The 27,870-nt window shown below is 37.8% G+C and overlaps 1 protein-coding gene across 2 annotated transcripts; it reads left to right on the top strand.

Moving 5' to 3' along the window:
* KAT7 (lysine acetyltransferase 7) lies at positions 1–27,778 on the top strand. 2 transcript variants are annotated; one of them, XM_023533570.1, is made up of 16 exons: positions 25–226; positions 2,700–2,847; positions 4,882–5,058; positions 6,171–6,410; positions 9,075–9,157; positions 11,985–12,074; positions 13,512–13,610; positions 16,227–16,337; positions 18,135–18,326; positions 20,613–20,702; positions 20,933–21,073; positions 22,136–22,229; positions 24,551–24,697; positions 25,317–25,423; positions 26,091–26,227; positions 27,007–27,778. In XM_023533570.1, exons 1-15 carry the CDS (start codon positions 212–214, stop codon positions 26,190–26,192), a joined length of 1,836 nt encoding a protein of 611 aa, XP_023389338.1. In that variant the 5' UTR covers positions 25–211; the 3' UTR covers positions 26,193–26,227; positions 27,007–27,778. The 2 variants fall into 2 exon arrangements, with proteins under 2 accessions (XP_011363391.1, XP_023389338.1); XM_011365089.2 differs by lacking the exon at positions 11,985–12,074 and having other exon boundaries at positions 1–226; positions 26,091–27,778.
* The last annotated feature ends 92 nt before the right edge of the window (positions 27,779–27,870 follow it).

The raw sequence follows: 27,870 nt of genomic DNA, 5'->3' as shown, positions 1-27,870 counted from the left end.
ATGACGCGAGCCCTAGCCAGAAGTGAAGGAAAAAGCGCCTCAGCCCGCGGCGCCTGCGCAGAAGGCTCTAGACGCTGTGAAGCAGGAGGCACTTGGGATCGTCCGCAGGATTGGGACCGCTACAGAGGCCGCCACGGAGCCCGCCGGAGCCACCGTTCCTGCTGCTGCTGCCGGTGCCCGAATCGGAACTGTCGGGCCGCAGCCGCCGGCAATGCCGCGAAGGAAGGTAAGAGGAACGGGACAGGAGAGATGGCGGGTTTCTAAGGACAGTCGATTCAGCAACGTGACGCAGTTGGCCACGCCTCACAGTCCCTGGGTTCCAACTTCTCGCTGCCCGGAACCTAGCTCGGCAACCCTCTCTCCTGTCCGTACCCCACAGAAAATGTGGGCCCGACCCTGGCCTCTCGGCCTATGCTTGCAACTATTCCCGCCCTCTGCTTGCCTGGCTCGGAGGCGTTCTTCTTGTTAATTGGTCGCCGAAACATTTAGCAGCATATTGATTGGCTGGTGACACCGCCCATTTGGGCCCAACGGTCACCTCCCCGCGTGCGAGGGCGGTGTCTGGGCCTGACCCTACCGCACTCGGACTGGCTGTAGGAAACGGTCCTTCCTCTCTTGATTGGCTGGGCTTGGCAGTCTGTCCCGTGGGGGCGCGGTTTAGTGGGACCACGATTGGGTGGCACGAGTCCCCGCCCTCCCGGCTGGCAATGCTGATAGGTGAGGAGGCGGGATTTTAGAGCATCCTTTCTTACCGGGCGGGGGGCACAACAAAGCAGAAGACTGGGGGATTGAGAACCAGCGCCCCCTCCCAAGAAATCGCACATTGGCCTATTGTATCTAAGCCGTAATTTTTCCTATTTGCTTAGTTAGACAGCGCCTAGAAAATGCAGTTAATAAAATCAGAAACTTTCTAAAATTAGACGAGACTTATGAGATCATTTTGGGACACCCCCATCCGTTCTCTTTGCAGCTGAACAAACAGGCCTAACGGAGTGCCCCCAGCCACTCAGGCAATGGCAGAGCCTGCACTACATAACAAATCTAATCTAATTCAACAAATGTTTATTGACTACTTGCTATGTTCTGATTGCTGGGGATTCCGAAATTAATTAGACATGATCCCTGGCTTAAGGAAATCACAGTCTGATGGGGAAAACAGACATATAAATAACTGTAGAAGGAGCTAATAAATTCTCTACTTAGAAGTATACATGCAAAGCATTATGAGAGGGAAATGAGGGAGCAAGTAAATCTGCTCTGGAGTAAGATGAGAAGTTGGTGAAATATGGAGAGGAGAGCTGAGTTCCAGGGTCAAGACAGGATGGAATGGTTAGAGATGATCAGGAATTCAAATATCTGGGTGATTGACTAGATGACCTTTAAACCACCCTCGCTCCCTTCATCCTATTGATTTTCTGTGACTCTTTCTGGGGCCTCTGCTATTTGCGGGCAGATTACCTTTGATCTATTTGGAAAGCTGGGAGTTATTCTTGCTCATTTCTGTGGAAATATTTCTCTTCACAAACGCTTTCAAATAAAATATTTACACTTTTTAATGTCTCCTAAAATGACCTACATTGGTAGGTGGTGTTTATGTTAAGACTCACAAAATGTGGGAATAGTGTTGGTGCCTTGGAATAGGTCCACAGTCCTCTGAATACAAAGAGCTCTTGAAAATGAGCTCTTTGTTTTTGGTGGCAAAACCTGTCCTAAACTGTCCTGAGGCCACTTATAGCTTTTGTGTGTCTCCTTTAGTGTGATTGTTTATATATTTTGCTGCAGAAATATTAATGTTTGATTGTGGGGTGTTATTTCCAGGATATATGCAAAGATTCCCTTACAAAAATCTAAAAAAATTATGAATTCTAAACACAACTGGCCCTAAGGGTTTTAAATAAAAAATAGGGAACTTGTAGTTTGAAGCTTTGTATTTTTTTTTTTTTTTAAGCACATATTCTTCCCTTTCTGGTTTAGTAAATGTTATAGTGTTAATGCTCAATTAATAAAAGTTATCCTTATGGCCAGTCATTCCTCAGGAGGCTAATAATTGACAAATAATTATTAATTGAAAAGAATGATTTAAAAAACCCCTGTGTTTCTGAATACCCATAAGTCTTTGTGTTCAAGCTGCCTTTTTTTTTTTTTTAAGCACTTTTAGTGTTCATTAGTGTTCATGTGGAGAAACTTGAAAGGTAGAAGAATTTTACTCTTTTTCTGCTTAAGTTCTTTTGGGATCAGAGTTGTGGACCATGATATTTTGAATTAGTGTTTGGCTTTTTAAAATATGATAGCTGTTCATGGAGACTTTAATAAAAGCTACCCTAAAATTAAATGGGGTCTAGCACTAACATTTTTCTCACTACCTTGGACTTTCTGTAAGTGCATAGTTATGTCAGTCAGACCTTTTTGAGTTGGATACTTTTAATTCCAGTTTGTAATACTGACCTTCAAATGGGCTTGTTTGAGAATTAATCTTAATACAGCAAGAATTAATTCTCCTTCATTTATTTAATAAAGGTACATTATTTATAAGCTGTTCTATTTAAATGCTCTAAATAAAGAGAAGTTGGCTGTGGAATCCTTTCTTAGATTTGAACTTGGTGATTTCAGCATCGTGGTTCATCGTTTAATTTCTAGTGTTAATACAAATCCACAGAATAAATGCTGCTGTGCTAATGTCTGGATCTATGGTGTTACAGAGGAATGCAGGCAGTAGTTCAGATGGAACCGAAGATTCCGATTTTTCTACAGATCTCGAGCACACAGACAGTTCAGAGAGTGATGGCACATCACGGCGATCTGCCCGAGTCACCCGTTCCTCAGCCCGGCTGAGCCAGAGTTCTCAAGGTAAAAGGCTTCATCTTCCTGACCACGCCTCACAACTGACTGGTCATCATATTACTACTGTGCTAGTTAATGTAGAAACTGATCCCTTTGTTTGATGTAGATGACAGAATCTGGTAAAATACAGAATAAATGACTACAGAGTTGTCAAGTTATTTAAAATGGTTCTATTGGGGGTGCTGTCCAATTTGTAGATCCAAAGGAACTATGTCTGGTATAATGGATATATGACACATGTATGTCTTGAGTCATTTAATTTTTTTTAGATTATATCTTTTCACTTCTCTTAGAATGATTTAGACTTAGGGACATAAAATAGTCTCTTGAACTTGTTTTTGGAGGGGACCCAATGCTTCTAAAACCATGTTTATTTCCGTAATATTGTCAGATACACAATTAATAGATAGAAATAGTTAGCCCAGTTATTAATTGTAAATACCCATCTGGGCTTAGATTTGGAGGGTACCCTGACCCCTCCTGGGTCTGCTCTGGGATTCCCTGGGGATGAAAGAAGAGTGCAGTTAATCAGAAAGCGGATGATCAATAAGTGATAATAGATCAAGGGGGAAACATGTAATATACTCTGAACACTTAAATATTGCTGATTTGGTTACTGCTGTGGGAGCATGTTACAAAATGAGAGAAAAACATCAGTTTTTCAAGGAAGAAAGTGAGAATATTCTCTTTCAATAACTTCCTAACTTTATGTTTGAATTTAACATTTCAACCGAAGAATAGCTGTTGTCTCTTGATTTCTCAATTTTTAAGTTTTATTTTTAGCATAGTAGAAATGTTGATAAATGACTACTATTATTCAGGCACTATGCTGATCATTGCAATTTATCGTGGTAAGGGCTCTGAGAGATGTTTGCATGGAGTACTATGGAAGCCTAGAGATGGGGCAGCCAAATGAGGGTGGGACTAGATTTCTCATATAGAAATCTTAAAGGATCTAGTATGAATTTACAAGTTGAAAGATGGGAAGGTGTTGTTATAAGCAGAAGGAACAATGTATTCAAGGGAAGTGGCATAATGTTTTTAGAAAGCCATGCCCTGAGCACCTAAAAGTTTTTTAAATATTCAAAACAGCTAGGAAATACATGAGCTCTGGGTCTCTAGTTATTATACTTCATGACTACAGAATTACAACTCCTGAGGACACCATTCACAGTGTAGTCTATGTATGGTAGCCCTCTCTAAAGCAAAATATAGACTACGTTGTAAATGGAGCTTCCAGTGTGTGCAAACTGATAACCTAGCTGTGTGCTTTTACATAAAAATTTGAGAATTTGTTTTCTCCTTGTTTAAAATATGCTTTAATTTCAGCTTTAAATTTCTTTTATGTTTTTTTAAGCATCATCAGCATGGAGATGTAGAAAGGCTGCCAGGTGCTTTAGAATATGTTTTGCCATCCAAGAGAATTTTAGAAGCTGTTTTCTTGCCTTACCCTTTATGAGTCTATTATTATTTTGCTTCAGGGTATCAGAGAAGGTAATAAGGAAGGAAAAGAGATATCCCTAAGGAAATATTTGTATATTGTTCTACCTTTAGTAATAGAATATCTATTTTATGATGTGTTAAAATAATGGAAGGAAGAGAAGATGCACCTAGTGTTTATAAAGTATTAGATCTGTGTACCAGGCATCACGTTAAGTGCTTTACATGTGTTATCTCACTTATTCCTCACAACAAACACGAGTAACATGCTACTACTATCTTCCCCTTTCTATAGATCATGAAATAGGCTTGGAGAGATTAACTTGTTTAAGATGCTACAGCTAGTTGGTATGGTGGAGTGGAATTGAATCATGTTCAGCCTTGATTCCAGAACATAAACTATATTCTGTACTATATTATATCTATATATCTGATCTAGGCTCTTTTGCTTATATTTCATTTAATAAAAGAGGTATTTTAAAGATTTGTTGGATTTTGTGAAGTCAGGATAGCCTACATGCTATAAATCATATGCGTGGGAAATAAAACCAATTTCCTTTTTTTAAAAAATATTTTATTACCTTTTAAAATTGGGAACAGATTCCAGTCCTGTTCGAAATTTACAGTCTTTTGGCACTGAGGAGCCTGCTTATTCTACCAGGAGAGTGACCCGAAGCCAGCAGCAGCCTACCCCAGTGACTCCGAAAAAATACCCGCTTCGGCAGACTCGTTCGTCTGGCTCAGAAACTGAGCAAGTGGTTGACTTTTCAGATAGAGGTGAGTGATATGATCTGATTTGGACCCATTACAGAGAGGGTCTGGTAAATTTCCCCTTAAGGAAGGCTTGGGGCCATTGCAGTTAGATGTCTAACATTGACAACATTTCAGATAGGTGAATGCTGCTTGCCTGACTCCTTTCTTAGATCTTGCTGATGACAGTTTGGTATTAGAGTATTCCAGACATTCAGAGTAGCCAAATAGATTAGATTAGATCTGCAGTGGGCAAAATGGTATAGGTACCTCTTATCCACAGATCAAGAAGGTTTGGACTCGATTTTCTTATAGCCATGCTCATTAGTCCAGTTACCTCTGATTTTCTGAGAAGAGGCATCCTTCAGTGATGGGGAATGGTAAACAATTGAGATTGTAATTCCCTAGCTCAAATCAGAGGCCTTTGAGCAGAGGTTGCAGACTGATGAGCTTCTAGCCTACAAATGTGGTTGGTTGGTTCGCTTGCAGATTACTTACATTAAAAAATTTTTGTTGCCAATATTTGAAAATACAGAGATTTCATGTAAAAATCTAGGTTACTAGTTTCTTTTAAAAAATAGAAAGTTCTGGGAACATTAGGTAGCCATTTACCCACAGTGATAATTGGTTGGAGCTATCCCTTGAGGTGGACAATCAGCTCTCTATTTGGCCTTGCTCAGCCTCTGTAGGCATTTGGTTTGCAACCCATGGTTTTGAGTCTGTAATTGTTAGATTCCCAATAGCTAACTCAGAAGTCAAGTTTATTTACACTCTCACACAAAACCTGAACATTTTCATTTGTCTTTCATCTTCTATCTCCTGGAAAGAGAGTGGGATGGTGATGTTTTTAAAAATTTATTTCTATTCTGTTTTGATTACCTATGAGTGGGGGCTTAGGAGAAACAGGTAAGTGAAATGTATTGGGTAAAACCCAATTTAATTTTAGTCAGAATTTAAAGTTGCCCAAAATAGTGTTCGATTCTCTTCATTTTACATTTAGCCTTATAGTAGATAAATGACAAAAAGTTACTAGTTAAATCATAGAAAGAGGATCTGGGAAGCCCATAAACTCTTCCAAATAGTAAACGTCTAAATAAATGAACCCCATTTACGAGTTCTACCAATTGCTTTTGTTTTAGAAACTAAAAATACAGCTGATCATGATGAGTCTCCCCCTCGAACTCCAACTGGAAATGCACCTTCTTCTGAGTCTGATATAGACATCTCCAGCCCCAATGTGTCTCACGATGAGAGCATTGCCAAGGACATGTCCCTGAAGGACTCAGGCAGTGATCTTTCTCATCGCCCCAAGCGCCGTCGCTTCCATGAAAGCTACAATTTTAACATGAAGTGTCCTACACCAGGCTGTAACTCTCTAGGTGAGTGTGCCCCAGCTTTATGACACCCTGTATTCTGTGGTTCTCTCTCCCTCTGGAATTAGGATCACAGAAATGTTTAGTGTTCTGTTGTGACTCACCTTCTTAGGCTCTTCAGTGATCACATGCTCAGGGTAACAATGAATGGCCTACTTGAATAAAAGCATTTCTGCTGCTTGGCCTATTGTCTATAATAATAGATCTGGTTGCAAGGAAATTAAGTGTGATGCACCATTTAGTTTCTTGAGAGCTTTTCCCAGTGAAAAATTCTCTCCTTTTTCTAGCAAAAATGAAAGAAGACCAGTTATCTTTAAATATCTCATCGTATGGTGCATAGTTCAAGCTTACTAAAGATTAATAGAGTGTAAGATAGTGCAGAATAGTAGTTGTATGGCCATAACTGTTAAGGAAATGAGAAAAACATTACATACTTATCAAGAGACAGTGAGGCTAAAAGAGTATAGGTGAGACCTTGGCCTTTTGCAACTTCAGTAGTTTTAGGTCTTGTGACTTTGTGTACTTAGTATAAACTAGATAAATATTTCTTCTAAGATAAATGAGTATTTCATTATTTTCTTATGACAAACTTTTACCCCTGAGGGATTCTTATAATGGTTTAAACCTTATTTGTGTTCCCCAGGTGAGCTTAGGTGCATATGTTGGGCTTAAGCTATCTAGAATTGGAAGGTGCTGACTCAGAGATAAGGGGCCTTTCACTACTTGGTCTACATCTCAAACTTAGCCTTTGAATGTGGTCACAGGTTCAGAAAAAAGATAAAACAGTATATTGATGCTTTGCAGTATATTTTCCCTAATATTTTATTAGTTTGGATCCTTTCCTGGTCTTAGCGGCAGTTTCTCAAATTCAGTCCATCAAAATGCATAAAGTAGAGTAAAAGTTTCTCTGAATGCCATACTAATTATTACTCAAGATAACTTGTTTCAGGCCTAAGTCAATTTCCTTGTGATAAGTAATGAAAAACTAAGAATAGACATCATATAAATGCTAGTACAAGAGATAGCTAATGTGCTAAGAAGGTAAGGGGATTCACCTGCCCCGCAGCAAGGAAAGGAACTTTCCTCAGCTCTGCTAGTCACTATCCCTAAATTGTTACTTTTATTTTCTGTACTGCGTTTAATCAGTCATTTAATAAATACTTATTGAATGTTTGCCATGAACTGGATACTTTTTTAAGTTTAGGGGGATATAGTTGTGAACATGTCAAAGTCCCTACCCTCATGAAGCTTATAGTCTTAACTGAGGAAGACAAACCAGGTTGGTACATCAAATAGTGATATATACTATGAAGGAAAATAAAGAGAGTATAGAGACGGTAGGATGTTATGCCTGCGCATGCACACATACACTATATATTTCTTTTTTGTTGTTATTCATAAAAAAGAAAATAAACAGTGGTTGGTTTGACATCTTGGCTCTTTTACATTATTAGCACTTAGAGGTCCATCCGTCTAAAGGATACCTAGAATTCCATTGTATTGATAATTCATGAATTATTTAAATTGTCCCATATCGATTGACATTTAGACTGTTTCTCATTCTTAGCTATTTTGAACAATACTGTAATGGATGCCTTGTATGTACATATTTTGGTGACTTTTTAGATAAATTCATAGCAGTGGAATTTGATTATAGAAGAAGCCTAAATTGTTGGGTCAATAGAGCATCTATCATTTTTTAAACTTTCAGTATAGATAACATTAGATCAGTTTTAGTTTACATATTATAAAATAAAACATGATTTGAATAATTTACTCAAGTTATAGATGCCTAATAGTTAAAAAAGGTTGCTGTAGCAGTGACATTTTACATTTTTTACATGCTGTTTGATCATTGAGGGTAGTTTTTGTGTCCAAGATAAATTGTACGGATTTCTAAAATTATATTTTAAATAATATAGTCCCAGAGAAATGGTAGCCTGTATATCATATGTTAATTCCCCTCCCCGCCCTGATCTTGGACTATTTTTGCCCTTTAAAGCTTACTCTATCAATCATGTATAATTTTTTTAAATCCCAGTGTCTCCTTTACCCTGAATTAAATGTCTTTTTCGTGAAAGAAAGGTGAAGATATTTGTAGACTTGCAGTTTAGCTTAGCCAACTTATCTTTTTATCTCATTAGCATTATCAAAATATGTTTACTTATATGATAGAAAAGGTCATTTTCTTCTTCATTTTTCATAAAGTTTCTGTTGATTATTGAAAGTTCAATTCAGATTGTATAGGATTGCATTATAGAAAGGAAAATATACTTGTTGTATATATGACTTGATCAATTTAGCATAGGAAAGTTAAATTCCACAAAAAAGAATATTTCAGCTTGTAATTTTGTGCCTTTATTATAAATGTATGGCTTTATGACATTTTGGAATTTGAGAAATACATCATCAGAACAGAAGAAACTATAGTTTATATTGAACATACACAAGCTGCCAGATCCAGTCTGTGGAAGAAAAAAATTGATTGTGGGTACGAGTTATGGCCCTAACTGCACTTACCTTTGATAGACTCTGTCTGATTCAATCTGTTTGATCAGACATATATTTGATGAAAATGATAGAGCAAAAAAACATGTTTGTTGTGGAGAAATATCGCTTTTTAAACTTTAATCTTCTATCTTGACATTAAGTTTTCCCCTTCTTTACCAGGACACCTTACAGGAAAACATGAGAGACATTTCTCTATCTCAGGATGTCCGCTATATCATAACCTCTCAGCTGACGAATGCAAGGTAATTGTGTTGTCATTTATTCAATGTGTATTTATTGAGTGCTTACCATTTGTCAGTCACTTTGCTAAACAGTGGGGATCCAGTTTGAACAGTAGGCTTTTAAATTCTAGTAGAGGAAACATCATAAAAAATAATTAGATAGATAAAATAATTATATAATGAGTGCTTTGAAAACAGTTAAGGAGATTATTTACAGAATATTTGGAACATCACCCTCTAGCGCATTGTTTTTCATTGGAAATTAACTTCAAAGACTGCTAGGGACCTTTCCACTAAGGACTAATTTGCATCAGTATGTGGTCTTAATATTTATGCATTAGGTTCTCTTGTAAATCTATGAAGACATTTTACTTTTAAAAAGTTTTTCATGATTCTTTTTCTCCGTCTACTTCTATGGAATACTTTTTCTTTTTTCTGACTCTCAATCACACTGTGAGGAAGCAAGAGTTGAAAATGTTATTAATTAAATGGATTGCTTGGGTAGTATTTGGACAAGTTATCCAAGCTGGTTAGACCAAAGTATTAATTTTTTTTGTGATTGTTATTTTACTAATAATGCGGAGGTCACAGGTTTATTCCTGTCTGAGGCAGTTTCATTGTGAGAAAAATTAGATTCCCTAGCTAACATCTGTCTGATTCAGGAATTTGTTCTCTTATTTACAAGTCGACTAGAGGATAAACTGTTTCTTTATGTTTAGTCTTTCAGCAAAGTACTGTACTTTCCATGCTTATATGGCTTTAAGATTGAGAACATTTACTCTTATCTTCTTCATCCCAAATCTCTTGCATAAGAAGGCTGTTACTTCTGCTCTGTGTAAGAGTAAGTAGTAGGTCTTCCCATTATCTTCCCATCAGTCTGAGACCTGATCAAAACAGGAACAGTTCTGCTAACATCTGTATCAAAGCTGATAAGGTGTTAGGATCTTCTTTCTCTGAATAGCTGTGATCTCTGTTTTCTGAACGTTGTCCTCTACCACCTGTCTTTAAATGGAACTATCCAATACTGTCAATGGTTTTACATAAAAGTCTTCCCAAGGTATAACTTTTAAAATTGTTGACTTGTAGCAATATTAACATGTTACCATAAGCAATTTATTTTTAAAGAAGAAAAAAAAAATTTCAGTTTGGGGAAGAAAATTCTGAAAAAAGCAAAGCATTTTTTGAATTTTTTCTTTCATGCTCTCTTCTTTACAAGGGGAATCAGGTTCAGCATAATCCATCTTTACTACTGGAACATGTGCTTGGAGGATCAGGAGAATTTCTGAAAGATGCATTTTTAAATTATATTTAAAATCCCAAATGGAAAGATTAGACTAATCCTCCATATTTCTTAAAAGCTCTAGAGTATTTTAAGTACTTACATATACATGATCATGCTGACTTCCCCAGTAAGCTATTGCTATCAGTAATATGAACATTTTTATTCAGTCCTAGATTTTGGTGACTTCATGTGCCAAGCGCTGTTACAGGTATCCGAGGATTCCGTAAATGAGATAAAAAAGCTACTTCATTCAAGGAGTTTATGTTCTCATGAAGGGAGGCGATATCAATACGTAAATTAAGTAAATAAGAATTCTGTATAGTGATAAATGTTGTGAGGAACAAAAATGGCTAAAGATACAGAGAGCAACATTTTTGAAAGTAACGAGGGTATAGCACTGTTTTTGCTTGGGTCATTAAGGAAGACCTTCCAGAGGCATTGGCATTTGATCTGAGTCATGGCTGACAACAAAGAGGCAGTTGTGTCAAGATTGAGGAGGAGAACTATAAGTAGAAGGATGAGCAAGTACAAAGGTTATGAGGTGGGGAATAAACTTTGAATATTGTTGGGTTTGAGGGAAAGTTGGCCAGTGTGGCTGATTCATAATGAGAAATGAGGAAGCAGGATCCAGATCATGAAGGACCTATAGGCCTTGGCACAAAGAGGATGTTTGCATTCTGATGGCAGTGGGAAGCATCTGGAAGGCTTTAGCAGAGGTATGATATAATGTCATAAACGATTTTTAAAAATCACAACTGGCCGATGTGTGGAGAATGGACGGGAGGGGGCAAGAGTTCACTCAGGGTAGACTAGTTGGAAGGCTGTTCCAAAGTTCAGGCAGTAGATAGTGACCCGGACTATGGAGATGGTAAGAATTGGTTGGATTCAGGATATATTTTGGAGGGGAGCAGCCTAATAGACTTGCTGATGGATTCAATGTGAGGTATGAAAGAAAGAGAAGAATCAAGCACAGTGATCAAGTTTTTGACCTGATCACTTGCTTAGAAAGTATTGCTCTTTATTACTGTAGGGAAGATTTGGGGGAGGAGCAGATCTGTGGGAGAATGTCAGTCTTTTCTTTTCACCATGCTGAGTTTTAATGTCGAAGTTGAATAGGTAGGTGGATGAGTCCTCCCAAGAGATGAAACTATTGGAGAGCTAATGTGATTTGTGTAAGATCACGTAACTACCGAGTTGTTTCCCTATAGACCCAACCTAACTAACATTTTGTTTGTACTTCACTCTGTTCCTGAACTTCCTCACACTGTTTCTTATTCATTGTACAGTGGAAAGAATACAGGCTCAGAGTCATCAGACTTAATTAAAATCTTAGCTTCACTATGATTTAGCTGCAGTTATTTCAGTTCTCTGATTCTCAGTTGATGGCTGAGAGAACAGAATGTGAAGCTTGCCTTATCTGTATCTTACAGATTTTATGATAATGTGAAAACCCTTTGAAAATAAAAGTACCACATCAGTTTAGAGGATTTATTCTTGTATTCTTATGCTTTAAGTGAACATAGCCTTAGAAGCAGGTGGATTTATTGACGTTGTTGATGGTTGCAGGTGAGAGCACAGAGCCGGGATAAGCAGATAGAAGAAAGGATGCTGTCCCACAGGCAAGATGACAACAACAGGCATTCAACCAGGCACCAGGTATGGGCCTTGTTAAAGCTCTGGCCGTTCAGTTTGAGAGCCAAGTCTTGGATATCCTCTGCCCCATGACTGTCTTTAGGTATATCCATGTCTCTTATTTCCTATGGTATGTTTAAATAACTGGTCTTTAGTCAAAGTCAGAATATTTGTTTTCCAAATAGTCAATTTTCATAAAACAAACACATCTCATAAATGAAGGAATCATGCTATCTATAATAATAATCACAATAATAATATAATGATAGTAGTGAAAGATAATCATGATTATTTGAAAGATTGTACTTGCTGCTCTATTTCCTCATTTTGCATCTACTTTTTAACCCATTATAACTTACCTTTAAGCCCCAGTACTCTGCTGGCGTGTTTCCAAGGTCACCAGTGACTTTTCCTTAGCATCTGACATTTGTTGATTGTCATTTTTCTTCTCTCTTCCCTTGATGCTGCTTTGCCCTAATCCTTCTGCCTCTCTGAACATTCCTACCCGTTGATTACACTTACTTCCTTAGTCTTCTCTGAATGCCTTTGGTCTTTACTCTTTGTTTTTCTGCCTTGAACTCTATGCCTATCCCAAGAAGAAATTGTATTTATCCTTCAAGGCCTTGTGCAACTCTCAGCTATTGTAGAATTCTTCCCGAAACTTCTCTTACCATTAACGAATTTCTTCTTCATGCCATTCCCATTGTAATGTTCTCAGAATGTTAGTTTAGACCTTGTCATGTATTAATATACAAAGCTCATCATATGGATGTCAGTTTTTGTGGTTAGATTATAGGTGGATAGCAGAAGCATAGCAGTGAGGGAGAAGTTTGGCTTTGGAGTCAAACAGATCTGGATTTGAATACTGGGATTCTGTTACTCTTGGGCAGGTCAGCTAATTTTCCTAAACTTTATTTCCTTATTAATAAAAAGGAGCTAGTAATACCTACCTGGCAGGGTAGTCAGCTGAATTATGTATATAAGGTACCTATCCTTAATGCTGAGTAGGTAATAAACACTCTATAAGTGGTACCTATACTTTTCTTCGTTGTCTGTCTTGGGTTCTATTCTTATTCAGTTTTTAAATTTTTATTCATTTTTGTATCAGTACTTGGAAAACAGTAGCATTCAGTAAATGCTTATTGAATTGAAATGATCTTTATTTTATTCCTATTGCTTTGATGGAGACTTCCATCCTTAATTTATGTTCTGTTTGGGTTAATATTAAAATAAGTACATTCCTGAACTCGTATTAACTAACAGTAAGGGTAGTGGTCTAGGTGATGAGGGAACTCAATTTGGAATTTTTAAATTGCCAATAGTATTTACAGGGTGGCTGTCACACATCTGGCATTCCTACCCCCTCATTGATTTTGTCGTTGTTGTTATTACTGTCATCTTGAAACTAATCACATAATGAGTTTTCCAGCTAGCTTCTTAATTTTCTCCTTTACCTTTTAGGCACCAACAGAGAGGCAACTGCGCTATAAGGAAAAGGTTGCTGAACTCAGGAAGAAAAGAAATTCTGGGCTAAGCAAAGAACAGAAAGAGAAATATATGGTGAGAAGTAGTTAAATATTTAATTAGCATGAACTCTTGCCATCACATTTGATTCTTTTTGATTTCTAAGCGTCTGCTTTTCATTTGCATTTGATATTCTCTGTAAGTAGGACTGTTCTCTGGCGGTTAGTGTTTACTATAATCCCCCCAAACCGGTCTCTTAAGAGTGGGAATGGGAGGTCTTCCAAAAACAAAATACTGTTAGAATTTACATGAAAAAAAGTTCAATTTTCTAGTTGCTTGTAAACCTTACTTTAGCTTTAAAGTGTTAAATTTGCCCACTCAAACAAATGCCTGTGATAATGGAGATAGATATCTGTATAAGGAAAAATATTCAAGCTAAGTTATGGTTCACTTATTTTAATGGAAAAAATAAAATTCCTACATGATAAAAGGTATTAATTCAGTGATATAGTTTTTAATAGAACTTTTTATAGTAGGTTAACATTTTTTTTTCAAGTTTTGAAAGTAATGCACATTTGTAATAGAACTAAGAAAAGCGTATAGAAATAAACGTTAATCCTACTACCTAAAGGTAACCACAATTGGCATGTTAGGATATGTCCTTTTCGCTTTATACATGGTGCCTTATTTATGTAATTTAGATATTACTGCAAGTACCACTTTGACTTTACTATCTTAGTAATTACTGTGTTTTCACTTTAATATCTTAGACTAATTTCTTCATTTTGTTAAAAGTTCTTCAGAAAACTTTTGTATAAAATTTAATTTTTAAGTAAAGATTTATATTATTATGTACCTGTTAATAAATGCTTACTATTGAAAATACCAAAAAAATAGAGAAAAAAATTCCAATAAAAATTACCCTCCAGGATATAAACCACTTAACATTTTGGCCTGTGATCGCTCAGTCTTTTTCCGATTCATATTTTTTTTTTCACAGAGTTGGAATATTTACTTATTTAGTCATTAGACTTGATTATTAAACATTTGATTAGTGACTACTTAGGCAGTCAGTATGGCTTCAATAAGACAAAAGTTCGCCAAACCATGTATTTACTTTTTTGGTTGTCATCAGTCTTGAAAATGACCTTATAAATAAATAGAGATGAGCCAATGTGAGATGGGTGGTTGATTGTGGGGTGAATTTGTAACTAAATACTCACACCAGACTGTTGGGTTTGTAGAGGAAGGGCTCGAGTAGTAGGCTCTGGGGTGCACTGTTGTATTCTTCTGTCTTGTTCAGTATTTTTATCTACAAATTGGGTAGAGGAGAAATGATAGTGTAATACATTTATTTAGTGTTTGTGCTAGGCACTGTGGTTATATTGCTCTCATAATCTTGTGGCAAAAATAATGTTTCACCTATTTTATAGCTGGGAAACAGAGATTTAGAGAGGAAATTTCACCCAGAATCATACAGGTAGAAAGAGTATCCGATGTAAAACCCTCCAAAATTTACCTTGCAAACATCTGCTTTTCAGTAGTTTGGGCTAGGTTATTTGGACCCAACCTTCCTGGTAAAAATGCCGGATAGGATTTTTTTTTTAAGCTTTAAAAAAAAAAAAGTTCGTAAAACTAGAAAAAATAGCTAATACTTAAAACCTAAGTCTTAAATGATGAGTCCAAATTCAAAAAGATATCCTTCAGATGAGCCCAGATTAACTGGAAGAAATTTTACTAGGAATAAAGGTACTACTGAATGGTTTCTTCGTATGCTAATAATGTGTGAAATCTGTAATGTTCTCCTTGCGATGAGCCACCCACTCCACCTAATTACCATTATCTTTCATTCTTGTTGGGGGTGGAGTCTGGGACAAAGTGGGAAGGGCTAGAATCAAAGATTTAAAAGGTTCGTTTCCTTTGTGGATTTTCTTTTCTGTGTAAGGATGTTTGTAGTGACTGCAATGGTAAGATTTGATACTTATTTAAAACTGGATTATTTTTATGTTTCTAATTTTCTGCCTTTTGTTATTAATATCTAGTAAAATATTTTTTAGAGTCCAGCATATTTTTCAAATGCACTTGGACTGGAGTTCTAAAGTGAGAGCATTACAGTGCCTTTTGTGGACAGTGGAATGGTAGGTGCAGCAATTCAATTGAAGGAATTTACAAAAGACTTTTGTCTAAGTACTCCTTTGAACCTGCAGTCTAAAATTTTCCTTTCAGTCTAAAAATCTTAGACTCTAAGGCTTAGAGATTTGGTTTTTTGTTTAGTTTGTAAATGAGTGAGTATCCACCAAAATTCCTTGCAGATCTTAGGATTCTAGGAACTCGTAGTGCTTTTAGGTTTGTTGTGTTTTATTTATTTGTACTGTCATGCTCATTTTTCAGAGGGAAAAATGGAGGCATAGCGTTCTGATCCTTGAGGTGCTCATTTAAAGATAGAAGAATGAAACTTCCTTTTGGAGAGGTTGTAAGAGCATTTCCTTTCCAGATTCACCAGGATGGGTACTGGGTGTCCTCTGGCATTAACCTGCCTGGTAAATAAATAGTACGTATGTCTGTGCCAGATCCATGGTGCCCAGTATAATGCCTGGCAAGTAGTAGGCAATAAATAGCTTATGTTAGTGCTTGGCTCTTTTGTTGGCATCGATTGAAATGAAATAGATGTTCTTAGAAGCACAGAGTATTATACTCTGGTTATTTTCCTAGGAACACAGGCAGACCTATGGGAACACGCGGGAACCTCTATTAGAAAACCTGACTAGCGAGTATGACTTGGATCTTTTCCGAAGAGCACAAGCCCGAGCTTCAGAGGATTTGGTGAGTATTAAAACCTCTAAGCTGAGGACCACTTGTGACGGGCACTTAAGAACTGCCAAGAAGAATGGTTAGCAATCAGTTTGATGGGAATTAAATGTACCTTGCTGTTTGAATCTCTTTCTTCTCCCCGCAGCTATCCTTATTTGGGACTGTCTTCCTTCCTATTCATATTTAAAATTAATTATCCCTTCCTCCCTTCCCTTGTCCCATAGAGTTTTTTTCTCTCCACCTCAGTTCCTGGAAGGACCTCTTTTATGGAGGTGATTATCTGGATAAAACAGTAGGTGCCTCCATGTCTCAGTTGGGTAATTTGCAATTCTGAGAACCTTGAGACAGGGAGATATACTCCCTGTTGTTCACTTAACCCAAACCGGAACTCCCCTTTGCAGGGTTGCCTCAGCCCTTCAATACAGCAATAAAATAATAAAAAGAACAGTGAAGGGGAATAATGAAAAAGGCTGTTGTTAGATATTTTAGAATTAATCTTTGATATTGCCAAGTTTTACATATTTGATGGTTTTCTGTTGCAACTTTTATCTATAGTTAACATTTAGTTTTGATATCCTAGACAGCATTTTCAACAATTTTGCTTTAAGAAAATTGTGATTGAGTTTACTTCTGATTTAATAGATTAAATATGTTCAGGGAAACTCAGTTTGTAAAGTGAATGACTTTTTAAAAAAATTGTATCGAATAATTTGTTTAAAAATCCTAGAATAGACTTGTTAAAAGTTTTGCAGGAGGCAGTTTGCTAGCTGCCCATGGCTGGGATGGGCTGCTACTGCTGTTTTTCTCTGTCCTCCTCTGAAAAAGAGCATTTCCTAGGCTGGCCTTTCTCAATGCTCTACCTGATTATGCTTAAAGATTATTTCTATATCTAAGTCATAGCCACTGCATGGAGATAGATATCCAAACATGTTCTGCTTTCTAGACTTTAGGTTCCAAAATTAAAGCATTGTCCATGTTTCAGAAATATTTTTGAAAGTACCTAAGTCGAATGGGTGACCACTGTGGGTGTATGTCATGCAGATCGACAGAGCTTTATAAAAGCTTCCGGAGATATGTAAAGCACATTCTGGCTGATCTTTTTTGTTTAGAATATTTTAGAATGTTTCGTAAAGGTGAGGAATTTGTATTTGTGGTACATTGCCTTTTATAATTCAATTCAGGCTGATAAAAAAATTTTACCAGGAACTTGTTCTCATGTTCAAGCGATGAGGCCCAAAGTATGGTAGGGAGCAGAGAAGAGCCACTCTTCTGTACCCTGAGCAATGCAGATAGTAAGTTTTCCATAAGCCTTCCTGATTATCCCATGTAGCCCCCTTCAGCACAAGTTTCGCATGAGTTAGAAGCCAAATGTGTTTGATTTTTTTCATAGCCGAGCCTGGTGGCATGCACACAAGCTTACAAAAAATACAAATGATTACAATTGACCTTCAGACACATGTTTTTGAACTGCACGGGTCCACTTATATATGGTTGCTTTCAGTGAATACTATAAATGTATTTTCCTTATGATTTTCTGAATAACAATTTTTTTCTCTAGCTTACTTTATTGTAAGAATGCAGTATCTAATGCATGTAACACACCAAGTATGTGTTAAATCGACTGTTTGTATTAGCAGTAAGCTTCCAGTCAACTATAGGCTATAAGAAGTTAAGTTTTGGGAAGAGTCAAAAGTTATATGCAGATTTTTGACTGGGGGTGGGTGGGTGGTGGTCAGCATCTTTAATCTCCAAGTTGTTCAAGGATCAAATGTAAGTCTGATCTTTTGACTTTTGATTTCTTTACAATAGGAGAAGTTAAGGCTCCAAGGCCAAATCACAGAGGGGAGCAACATGATTAAAACAATTGCTTTTGGTCGCTACGAGCTCGATACTTGGTACCATTCTCCCTATCCTGAAGAATATGCACGGCTGGGACGTCTCTACATGTGTGAATTCTGTTTAAAATACATGAAGAGCCAAACAATACTCCGCCGACACATGGTAAGTTGTCTGGGATTCCATGACCATATTACGATAAGCTATAAATTTCTAGATTTTGACATCTGTCTAGATGACATTTATCTAAGCATCTCTCAGTGGTCCACAATAATGTGGTGAAGACATAGGAAATTGAAAACCACATTTTAGAGTAGGGGTATACCGCCTGTGGCATTGCTGGTGCTTGGCGGTACCCAAAGCAGCTGATAACCCTTAACCACATCCTGTCATATACATCTCCCTGTCTTTTTTCTTGCTGCCTGTTCTTTTCCATTTCTTCCTTGGGATATGGATTACCTCTGCTGACAGTTTTTATGTGTCCCAGGCTAGATGAAAATACATTAACTTTATTAGCCAGAGCAGGGACAATGTGACTCACCTTTGTATCCCTAGCAACTATCGTAGGCTGTATATTTCCAATAAATACGTGTTGATCGAACACTGAATTTAAGGGAGAGAAATTATGAAATTAACAGAATGGGTCCTTTGATGCCTTCTCAAGTTGATTAGTGCTTTCCAACTTCTGAACATACTTCTTCCTACAGAAGTAAAGGCTTGAATGTGATTATGTTGTTGATATGCTTACTAGATATTTTGCAGCTTTAAGCCACTTTTCTCCATTTGTGGAATGAAGGGTCTTGTCTTGCCATGGAGTAGGGATGGAGAAAGGGTAAGGGGCAGAGGTTAGATTTTCAGACAGGGAATCCTTTCTTTTTTCTTATAGTAATATAATTTGGCTCAATGGCCTTTTAGGGTGTCTATTATTCTGTCGCCTTTCATCTTTATTTCCCAGGATTTCCATATACTGAACATCTACAACCTAGGCTTCCCATGATTTCTGTCTTACTATACTCTTCTCCCCAGTTTGGTGATACTGCTTTTTTGTGTTTCCAACTCCGGAGCACATAGTCTATAGTGTTCTGGCCCCAAACTACTCCTATGAATTAAACTCTCCAGACTCTGGCACACTTTGACTTGGAGGTGATGGGTGAGGACTGATGGGACACTAGGCTAGAGCACAGGAGATGATGGTATCAGGACTAGTCTCTATGATTTAGACCATAGAAATAAACTAAAATATGGTTTTGTTGTGTGATGGTTAGGCTGGTGTTTTTCTTGATGTGAACTGCTTACCATTTATGCCTTTTTTTTCTTTCTGTTTCTGGTTATTTAGTGGCACTATCCAGCGAAAAAGGGCAAGAAATAGTAGGTGGAGAAAACAGAGGGTCTGGATAAATCTGAGGGTCAAGTAAACATTCAGAATTTTTGAGGATCTACTGTATTATATGAGTTACAAAAATAGAATTTCAGGAAATGAAAGTTTTAATCCATACTTCTGATTTCCGTTGCTTTGGGCATAATCACTTAAATGGACCTTCTTTGTCTGTTTTGCCAACAGGTTTGACTTATGTTTCTGAACAAATAATTGTTGTTTTAGTTTGATTATTGTTCTAAAGAGCCAGCTACGTGTAAAGGTGTGGAGATGGGAACAAACTGTAGTGAGAGTTTTCTTGAAGCAATTCCAGTTAATAAATATTTGGGTTTACATGTGACAAATTGGGACATGATTCTTGAGTTGACCAAAAGTCACAATAACATTTAATAGAAAATCCGAATATATACATGTGCTTTTTAAATGCATTTACATAAAACCTTTTAAGAATTCACCTATTTACAGCATGGCTGACTGGCTGTAGTAAATCTATTTGTAAGTAAAGGTAAGGAAAGGGGTACGTTAATGCCCCCTTGTGGCCAGCTGCCCTCCCCCAGCTTCCTGCTTTTCCACCAGACTGCCTTGCCGCCCCACCCCATCCCATCCTGCCTTTTTTTTCCCAGCCACAGAAGGAATTGCTCCTATTTACTTATATAACAGAGGGGACATTTGGAGGCAACTAGAGAAGTTACTGGTAAAGGTGAGAGTAAAGTAGTCTTTCTTACCTTTACTTAGCAACTCTAAGCTGCTGGAAATAAGCTGCTTAAGAATTTCCTGTTGTCGCAAGGCATTTTATAATAAGCAAGGGTATTTTATTTTTCTGGCTTTTACGTAGTAGATGGTTTTAATCTCCTGGGTTGAAATGATGCCAGAATGTAATCCAGAACACTTGTTCTAAACTACTATAAAAATACCGTAACTATATTACAGTGATTTAGAAGCCTTTGTTTTACTGAAAAAATATTTGCTTTGCTGGATGTTCTCAGCTAACTAAATTGATTCTTTTTCCCTTTTGAGTAGCAGTCTTGTTGGGAAGGTTTGTTTCCCAAACTGATGTGAATTCCATTTCCTTGCAGGCTAAATGTGTATGGAAACACCCGCCCGGTGATGAGATATATCGCAAAGGTTCAATATCCGTGTTTGAAGTGGATGGCAAGAAAAACAAGGTAAAGAGTGGGGAGGTAAGAAGAAGGGGTGGTTGTGTTGTACACTCACAGGTTTCAGAGGAATTTACTTTGTCTCCGTTTCACCTTATAAAGAAGATAGAACTCTTCTATTGGCCAAAATATATAATTTCTGCTTCATTATCAATAATAGTTATGATCTCCAATTTTAGACTTTATCTAATAAGTTCAAGAATCACTGGTCCACACGTGAACTCTTTCTCTACTTCCAGATCTACTGCCAGAACCTATGCCTGTTGGCCAAGCTTTTTCTGGACCACAAGACATTATATTATGATGTGGAACCCTTCCTGTTCTATGTTATGACAGAAGCGGACAACACTGGCTGTCACCTGATTGGATATTTTTCCAAGGTCAGCAGGATCTGGAGATTAAGAAGCTAATGGCTAGAACAGGGTGATTGATGTTGGCCCATGGGGACACAGGAAGAGGCAGTACTCTGGGCAATGACAGCCTTTCTCTTTTAGAAAAAAAGAAAGAAAAAAATCCATATTAAAGATTACTTAATGAAAAATGTGCCATTCTTTATTTAAAAAGCTTCTGGTTTATTCATTTCTGGACTTGTGGATTGGAGCTGCCTATTAATTAAGGGCCAGGGCCCTGCCTACTAACCCACAGGACCATATTTTGTAGTCAAGCCAACTCTCCTGGCTTTGTCTTCCTCTATTCTATTTGCTCAAAACCAGGAATATATTTCTTTTGCCTGGTTTTCTAGCTGGATTCTTTCAGTGATTATGCCACTGTGCCTTTAAAGACTCAAGGTCAAATTTTGTTTATGCCTTTTAACAAAACAACTTTATTGAAATATAATTCACATACCATACAGTTCACTCATTTAAAGTGTTTTTAGTATATTCGCAGAACTGCGTAACCACTGTACAGTCAACACAATCAGTTTTCATTACCTCAGTAAGGAAATAAAATACCCATAAGCAACACTTCTCATTTCCATTCAACCCCTTCCAGCCCTCATGTCTCTATAAACGTGCCTGTTCTGAGCATTTCACATAAATGGAATCATATAATATATGATTTGATTGTTTATGACGCCCTTCCAGAATGGGGACTTAACTTTCTGTGATTCCTTTCTTATCCATTTGGCAGTCCCCCTTTCGAAAAATTGCTTTTAAAGAGTGCTGTTCTAGACTAACTGCAATCTAAACCTTGTCCTGCTCTGTGACTAAAGAATCCAGAGTCAGCCTCCTTAAAATGAGACTGGAAGTCTCAGAGCTAGGGAAACTGGGATTAATGGCTTTGGCCGTTATAAAGGGTGTGTAACAGCTGTGAGCCTGACAGCCACTCTCAGGACTGGTTAGCTAGATATTTTGAAAGCAGCCTTATTTTGTATTTGGGACTGCTGACACTTATGGTTCTAAACCCTTATGACCTTCTCATCCATTTGTTCTTGATTTTAGGAGAAGAACTCATTCCTCAACTACAATGTATCCTGTATCCTTACCATGCCTCAGTACATGAGGCAGGGCTATGGCAAGATGCTCATTGATTTCAGTAAGTAAAACTGCTAAGCTCCACATGGTAGGGACTGTGTGAATATTGTTTGTATTTTTGTCCTATGGTCTCTACAATTCCTGGCATGTAACGGATGTATACTGACATTTATTAAGTAACTGAGCAAGTGGAAAAAACCTGAACACGGATGGTTGGCCTGATACACACTGAATACTCAATGAATACAGGGCTCTGAGTTTGGTACCTGATAGTAGGAAATAATAGAGGGGAGTAAAGTAAGCTCTTTAGGATTATCCCAGCTTGAGACTTAAGAATAACACATAGGTACATAAGGCTTCAAATTTGTTCCTGGATGTTAGGGATTTCAGTTTTGTAAGGACTCTTCTAGAAGCAACCAGTATACCTGATAGAGGCTTTGGTCCTTGTTAATTGTGGATTCTGTATTTGGGAATTTGCTGATTCACTAGAATTTGTTTGTAACCCCCAAATCGGTACTCTTGGCACTTTTGTGGTCATTTGTGGACATGTGCACAGCAGCAAAAAATAAGTCATCACCACACATTCCCAGCTGAGGTCAAACAAGGTACCTGTTTCAGCTCTCTTGTTGTAGATAAGCTTCCTTTTCATGGTCTATTAGTGCCACTTTTCCCATATTTTTGTGCTTTTTGGTGATGATTTTAAATGGCCCCTAAGTGTAGTGCTGAAATAATGTCTAGAAAGGCTTTGATATTCCTTACAGAAAAAATATGTGTGTTAGACAAGCTTCATTCAGTCACAGGTTATTGTGCTGTTGGCCATGAGCTCAGTGCTACCGAATCAACAATATGTATTAAACAAGGTGTTGTTAAACAGAAATACATAAAATTATGTATTAATTCATTGACGAAGATGTGACTAGAGGCTTGCAGGAATTTCTCTAGGAGAAATGGTTTAATGTTTGCTATTTCAGTGTTTACGGTGACTTTATAGAACATAACTACTGTAAATAAGGAAAATCAACCGCACTTGTGTATTTTATTCATTGTTCACTGTTGGATGACATATATTTTAGTCAAAATTAGAAAACTTAGAATTAGCTTTCCAATCCTTTTATTATTAAGCCATTTTTAAGCCACCAGGCAAGAGCTGAATCAGGAAGTAGCATAACTCGCTAAAGAAGAGGAGATTGTTAATCTCTAATAGTAACACTTATTTTATAAACTTGATTTTGTGGAAATTTTCAAACATACAAAAGTAGAATAAAAGTATAATAAAACCCCTGTAATTTTTACCATTTTATGGCCAAACTTTACTTAGACATTTGAAAACTCTGGAAGGCTTCACTAGAGACTTTAATAATGATGGTTATCTGAAGTTATGTTGGGAACAAAGGTAGATGGGAACTGGGTAGACGGGAACTGTGGTGGGAAGCCATTCCGTGATAAAGCTTTATATTTTTCAAATTTTTCAACTTTAAGAATCGATTATCTCAGTACCACCTATGACGTAGTGGTGGTGGTGGTGGTGGTAGTTGGAGGGGACCCGAATCTCATGAAATACTTTTATGAAATGCTTTTACCTTATTCTGTATTCCTACCCTCACTTATTTTGATATCTCTAAAAGAAAAGGCCTATTACACTTATAAAGCACCAACAAAATTCTGTAATATCATAAATTGTAATATTCAAAATTCCCTGATTGTTCTTTAAAAAGAAAATTATTTTTACTCAGAGCCAGATAGAATTGATATGTTGGAATTGATAGATGTGGCTTGTAAATCACTCTTAAGCTGAAAGTTCCCATTCCATTTCTCTCTTTTTTGCATTGCTATTTATTTGTTGAAGAAAGGTTAGTTTTCCAGTAGAGTTTCTCAGAGTTTGGATTTTGCTGACTGTATTCCCATCATGTTGAATGGTAGATGTTTAGATGTTAGAACTAGAGGCTTCATGAGCTTTGGGTCCCCCAGCCACCACTACCACCACCACTACTTTAATCGATTCTTAAAGTAGAAGAGTTTGAAAAATATAAAAAGCTATATAATGAAATGATTTCCCATCACAGTTCCCGTCTCCCTGTGGCCAACACACTGGCAGATGACCGTCGTTATTAAAGTTTCTAGTAAAGCCTTCCAGAGTTTTTTTAATGTCTGTTATAAGTAAATACAAATACACATTTTCTCCTTTTTGCTTATACAAAGTCAACTTACTCTACAACAGCCACACAATGTTCCGTTGAATGAATGGAATTGACCGAAAACCCTGACTGATACTGCAAAGCAGACTGTACTTTTTTATACCTTCTTCTATATTGGCATATTGTTCTTTTCTATTAGGATGAGATATAGTGTTGCTAGAAAAAGTCTGTATTTGTTCCCTGGCAGGTTATTTGCTTTCTAAAGTGGAAGAAAAAGTTGGCTCCCCAGAGCGTCCACTCTCAGATTTGGGTCTCATAAGCTATCGCAGTTACTGGAAAGAAGTGCTTCTTCGTTATCTGCATAATTTCCAGGGCAAAGAGATTTCTATCAAAGGTTGGTTTTTGACACTCTAGAGTGGTTGTTACCCAAGATGTTAGCTGCACTGAATATTTTGACTTTCACTTTACAACCTCGTTCACACTTTATAACCTGCAAAGGGTAATGCCCTATTCTGTTTTACCTGAATATGAGAACAGAAGGTCCCCTGGATGTGGGCCACTGCAGAGACCCTCACTAAAGGTGCCTAAGGATTCCAGAGCATTTGGCTCTTGGGACTGGTTATATAAGATTTGGTTTCTCAAATCTCAGGTCACTGACATTTTAATTCTTAACAAAAGTCAAAAATGAAGAAAATCTTCAAGTCTTTGGGACACACAGGAGCTTCTAAAACATCCCTGTATATTTATGCAAGAGTATAAGAATTTAGTGGTCTGTCTTTGACCTTGATTTCCATAGGGACCAAGAGTGGTTTCTTTCTATAATAGCCCTCTCCTGTAGTTTATTTGGACTGGTCAAATGAATGCTTAGACTTTTTCTGAACAGGTTGGGTTGAGTATTGGATATTCCAACCATTTGGAGTCCATTTAGATTTCCTACAAGGGAAGGTGCGGGGGGCCTTGATGATGAGGGTGTTTGCACTTTGGCCAGGTTCTCAGTAGCTCTTTTATTTCAGAAATTAGCCAGGAGACAGCTGTGAATCCTGTGGACATTGTCAGCACTCTGCAAGCTCTTCAGATGCTCAAGTATTGGAAAGGAAAACACCTAGTTTTAAAGAGACAGGTAAAGGTTTTAATCAGCTGCATGCTCATTGCTGAATGTCCCTTGAGGCCTAGCAGAGCAAAGTAGGTCCTTAACACTCTTAAAGATAACTTTCCCTTTTTAAAGGTGTTGGCTAGTGTACCTTTTACTTGGTCTCATTTCTTTAGTGTGCAGTGATGCCTTCCTTAGGCTTATCTCCTACCTTATCCTTATCAGAAGCTTTTGGTAAGCTCCTGTCTCAAATTTGGATGACATAGTTAAGCAGCTCTAGTTAAGCAGCTTTATGTTGCACGGCACTTCTGTTGCTTCATGATTTTCTTAGACTGGAGAAAATCGCCCATCTGTAGAGGGGAATTTGTAAACTCCAGGGCTTGTGGAAGTGATTTGAAATTCCTTTAACAAATGTCATCTCAACTCATGCCCAGTTTTAATTGTTTTTAGTGGACTCATACATATCATAAGAGAAGATGAGTGATGATTTTCAGGTCTTGCTAAGGGCATAGTAGGAAGAAATGGATTAGGTAGGAAAGCATTTTATGAATCTAAAGATAACTTTTTACACCTGTTTTACACCTTTGTATATTATTAAACCTTTGGTGATTCCTTTGCTAACAATCTGTTTAGAAACCATATATAAAGGCATTTTAGTTGAATGTATATGATAATTTTTCCCATTGTTCTTCCCCAGGACCTGATTGATGAGTGGATAGCCAAAGAGGCCAAGAGATCCAACTCCAATAAAACCATGGATCCCAGCTGTTTAAAATGGACCCCTCCCAAGGGCACTTAAAGTGACCTGTTACTCTGAGCCAGCGAACCCCAGCAGTAGGAATCCGTACCCTAGGGATCTGTCTGTCATTTCTGTCGCTCTTGTGATTGGCAAGTACAGTATCCTTTGGGAAGGCCATCCCCCTCAGGACTATCCTGGCTCCGACCTTTGTGTACACTGCAGACGCTGGTTCTGAGGAACTGTTGTTTCGGCCTCAGTGAGGTTGCCTGGATGGGATCTATATTAGACTTGATTGACGGTCCCTCGTAGCACTGACCCATGGTGTTCTGTTTGGTACTGTACCTGTCCAGTCACTGGTTCTCTCCTCATGTTCTCTAGCCCTGTGAGGTTATGTTGTGTCTTCTAAACTTTGTAATAGTGCTTTTTGCCATCTGGTTGCCAGACCTCCAAATATGGTTGCCACTGCTGGGACCTTTCCAGTTTTTCCTTACATATGTGTTTTGGAGGGGCAGGGAAGAGGTGTAACACTTCTGAGTGTGTATACTGGGAGGGGTCCATTCCCTTTGGATTTCATCCCACTTAAAATTTCTTCCTCCATTTTTATTGAAAGACCTGTTTTGATCATATCAGGCTGGCCAGAGCCAAATACTTTTGAAGCCTCTCCCAGGGATTAGTCTTGGTAACAGCACATAATCTATCTGAATGAGATGGAGAGAAATAAGAGATGGTGATTCTATATTTTGCATTGAGGTCACCAGTGGGCAGTGGGCAGTGTCTTGGTGGAAGGGAATGAATACTTTTTGCTTCACCAGAAAGTGCCCAGTAGTAAATGTTTTCTTCTCTTTTAACTCCCTGCCCCTTTTTACGTTTGCAGGTGCCAAAATAATTTCCAGTTCTCCCTTTTATGCTGCATGTTAACTGGTTCATTAACTGCAAAACCTTTTCACCAGTACCAGTGTGATATGGCACACCTATACTTCCACATAAGTTGCATTGATTTTTTTTCTGGACATCCTTGGAGAAGTAGAAACTGATTGAAAATGACTTCTGTGTCTCAGCCCATAACTCAACAAGGCAGAATGGCCACCCCGCCAAGGTTTGCATCTTTTTTCAACAGTGCCTCACCCTCCCTCTAGGACTGAAGTGCTTATGCCCTTCCAAGAACTCCTCCTCCATTTCCTTTTTGGGATTTGCCATTATCCTCCTATTCTCCGGTCTCCTATTTTTGGTGTTGTTTAAGTGAAGGAAGAAATGCTCCCTCTAATTTCTCCCTGGCCCATTATAACCTGCTATCTTGGGGCAGCTTTTGATGTATGACATGTCACCCTTCCCAACTTGGTTGTCTACAACACTGCTGTCTTCATGTGGAGCCCTCACCACAATCCCAACTCTGGTCATTTGTGCCTTTCTCTTGTCATCTCTGTACACTACTTATATTCACTGTGGGTTGGGGGGAGCTAATTTTAAGCATGTTCAATGGCAGCTCCCTGTCAGATTCAGTGTCACTGTTAAAATTTATCCAAAAGCAACTTCACTGGGGGTTTTCTTGAGGGGTAAAGGCCTTTTACAGAAGCTAACCCTTCCCCACATGTGGTAGAATGTGCTGTTCTATATCTACTCCTCAATAAAGCATGTTCTCTGCTCAAGTCTGTTTCATCCAGGAGCTCTCTTTGATGTATGAAAATGATGCAGCTGACCTGCTAATAGTAAATGCACTCAGGATCTGTTTTCCCTAGCA

The sequence above is a fragment of the Pteropus vampyrus genome, unplaced genomic scaffold (genome assembly GCF_000151845.1).
Source record: "Pteropus vampyrus isolate Shadow unplaced genomic scaffold, Pvam_2.0 Scaffold104, whole genome shotgun sequence".
NCBI lineage: Eukaryota > Metazoa > Chordata > Mammalia > Chiroptera > Pteropodidae > Pteropus > Pteropus vampyrus.
This window is presented reverse-complemented; position numbering and strand designations above follow the sequence as displayed.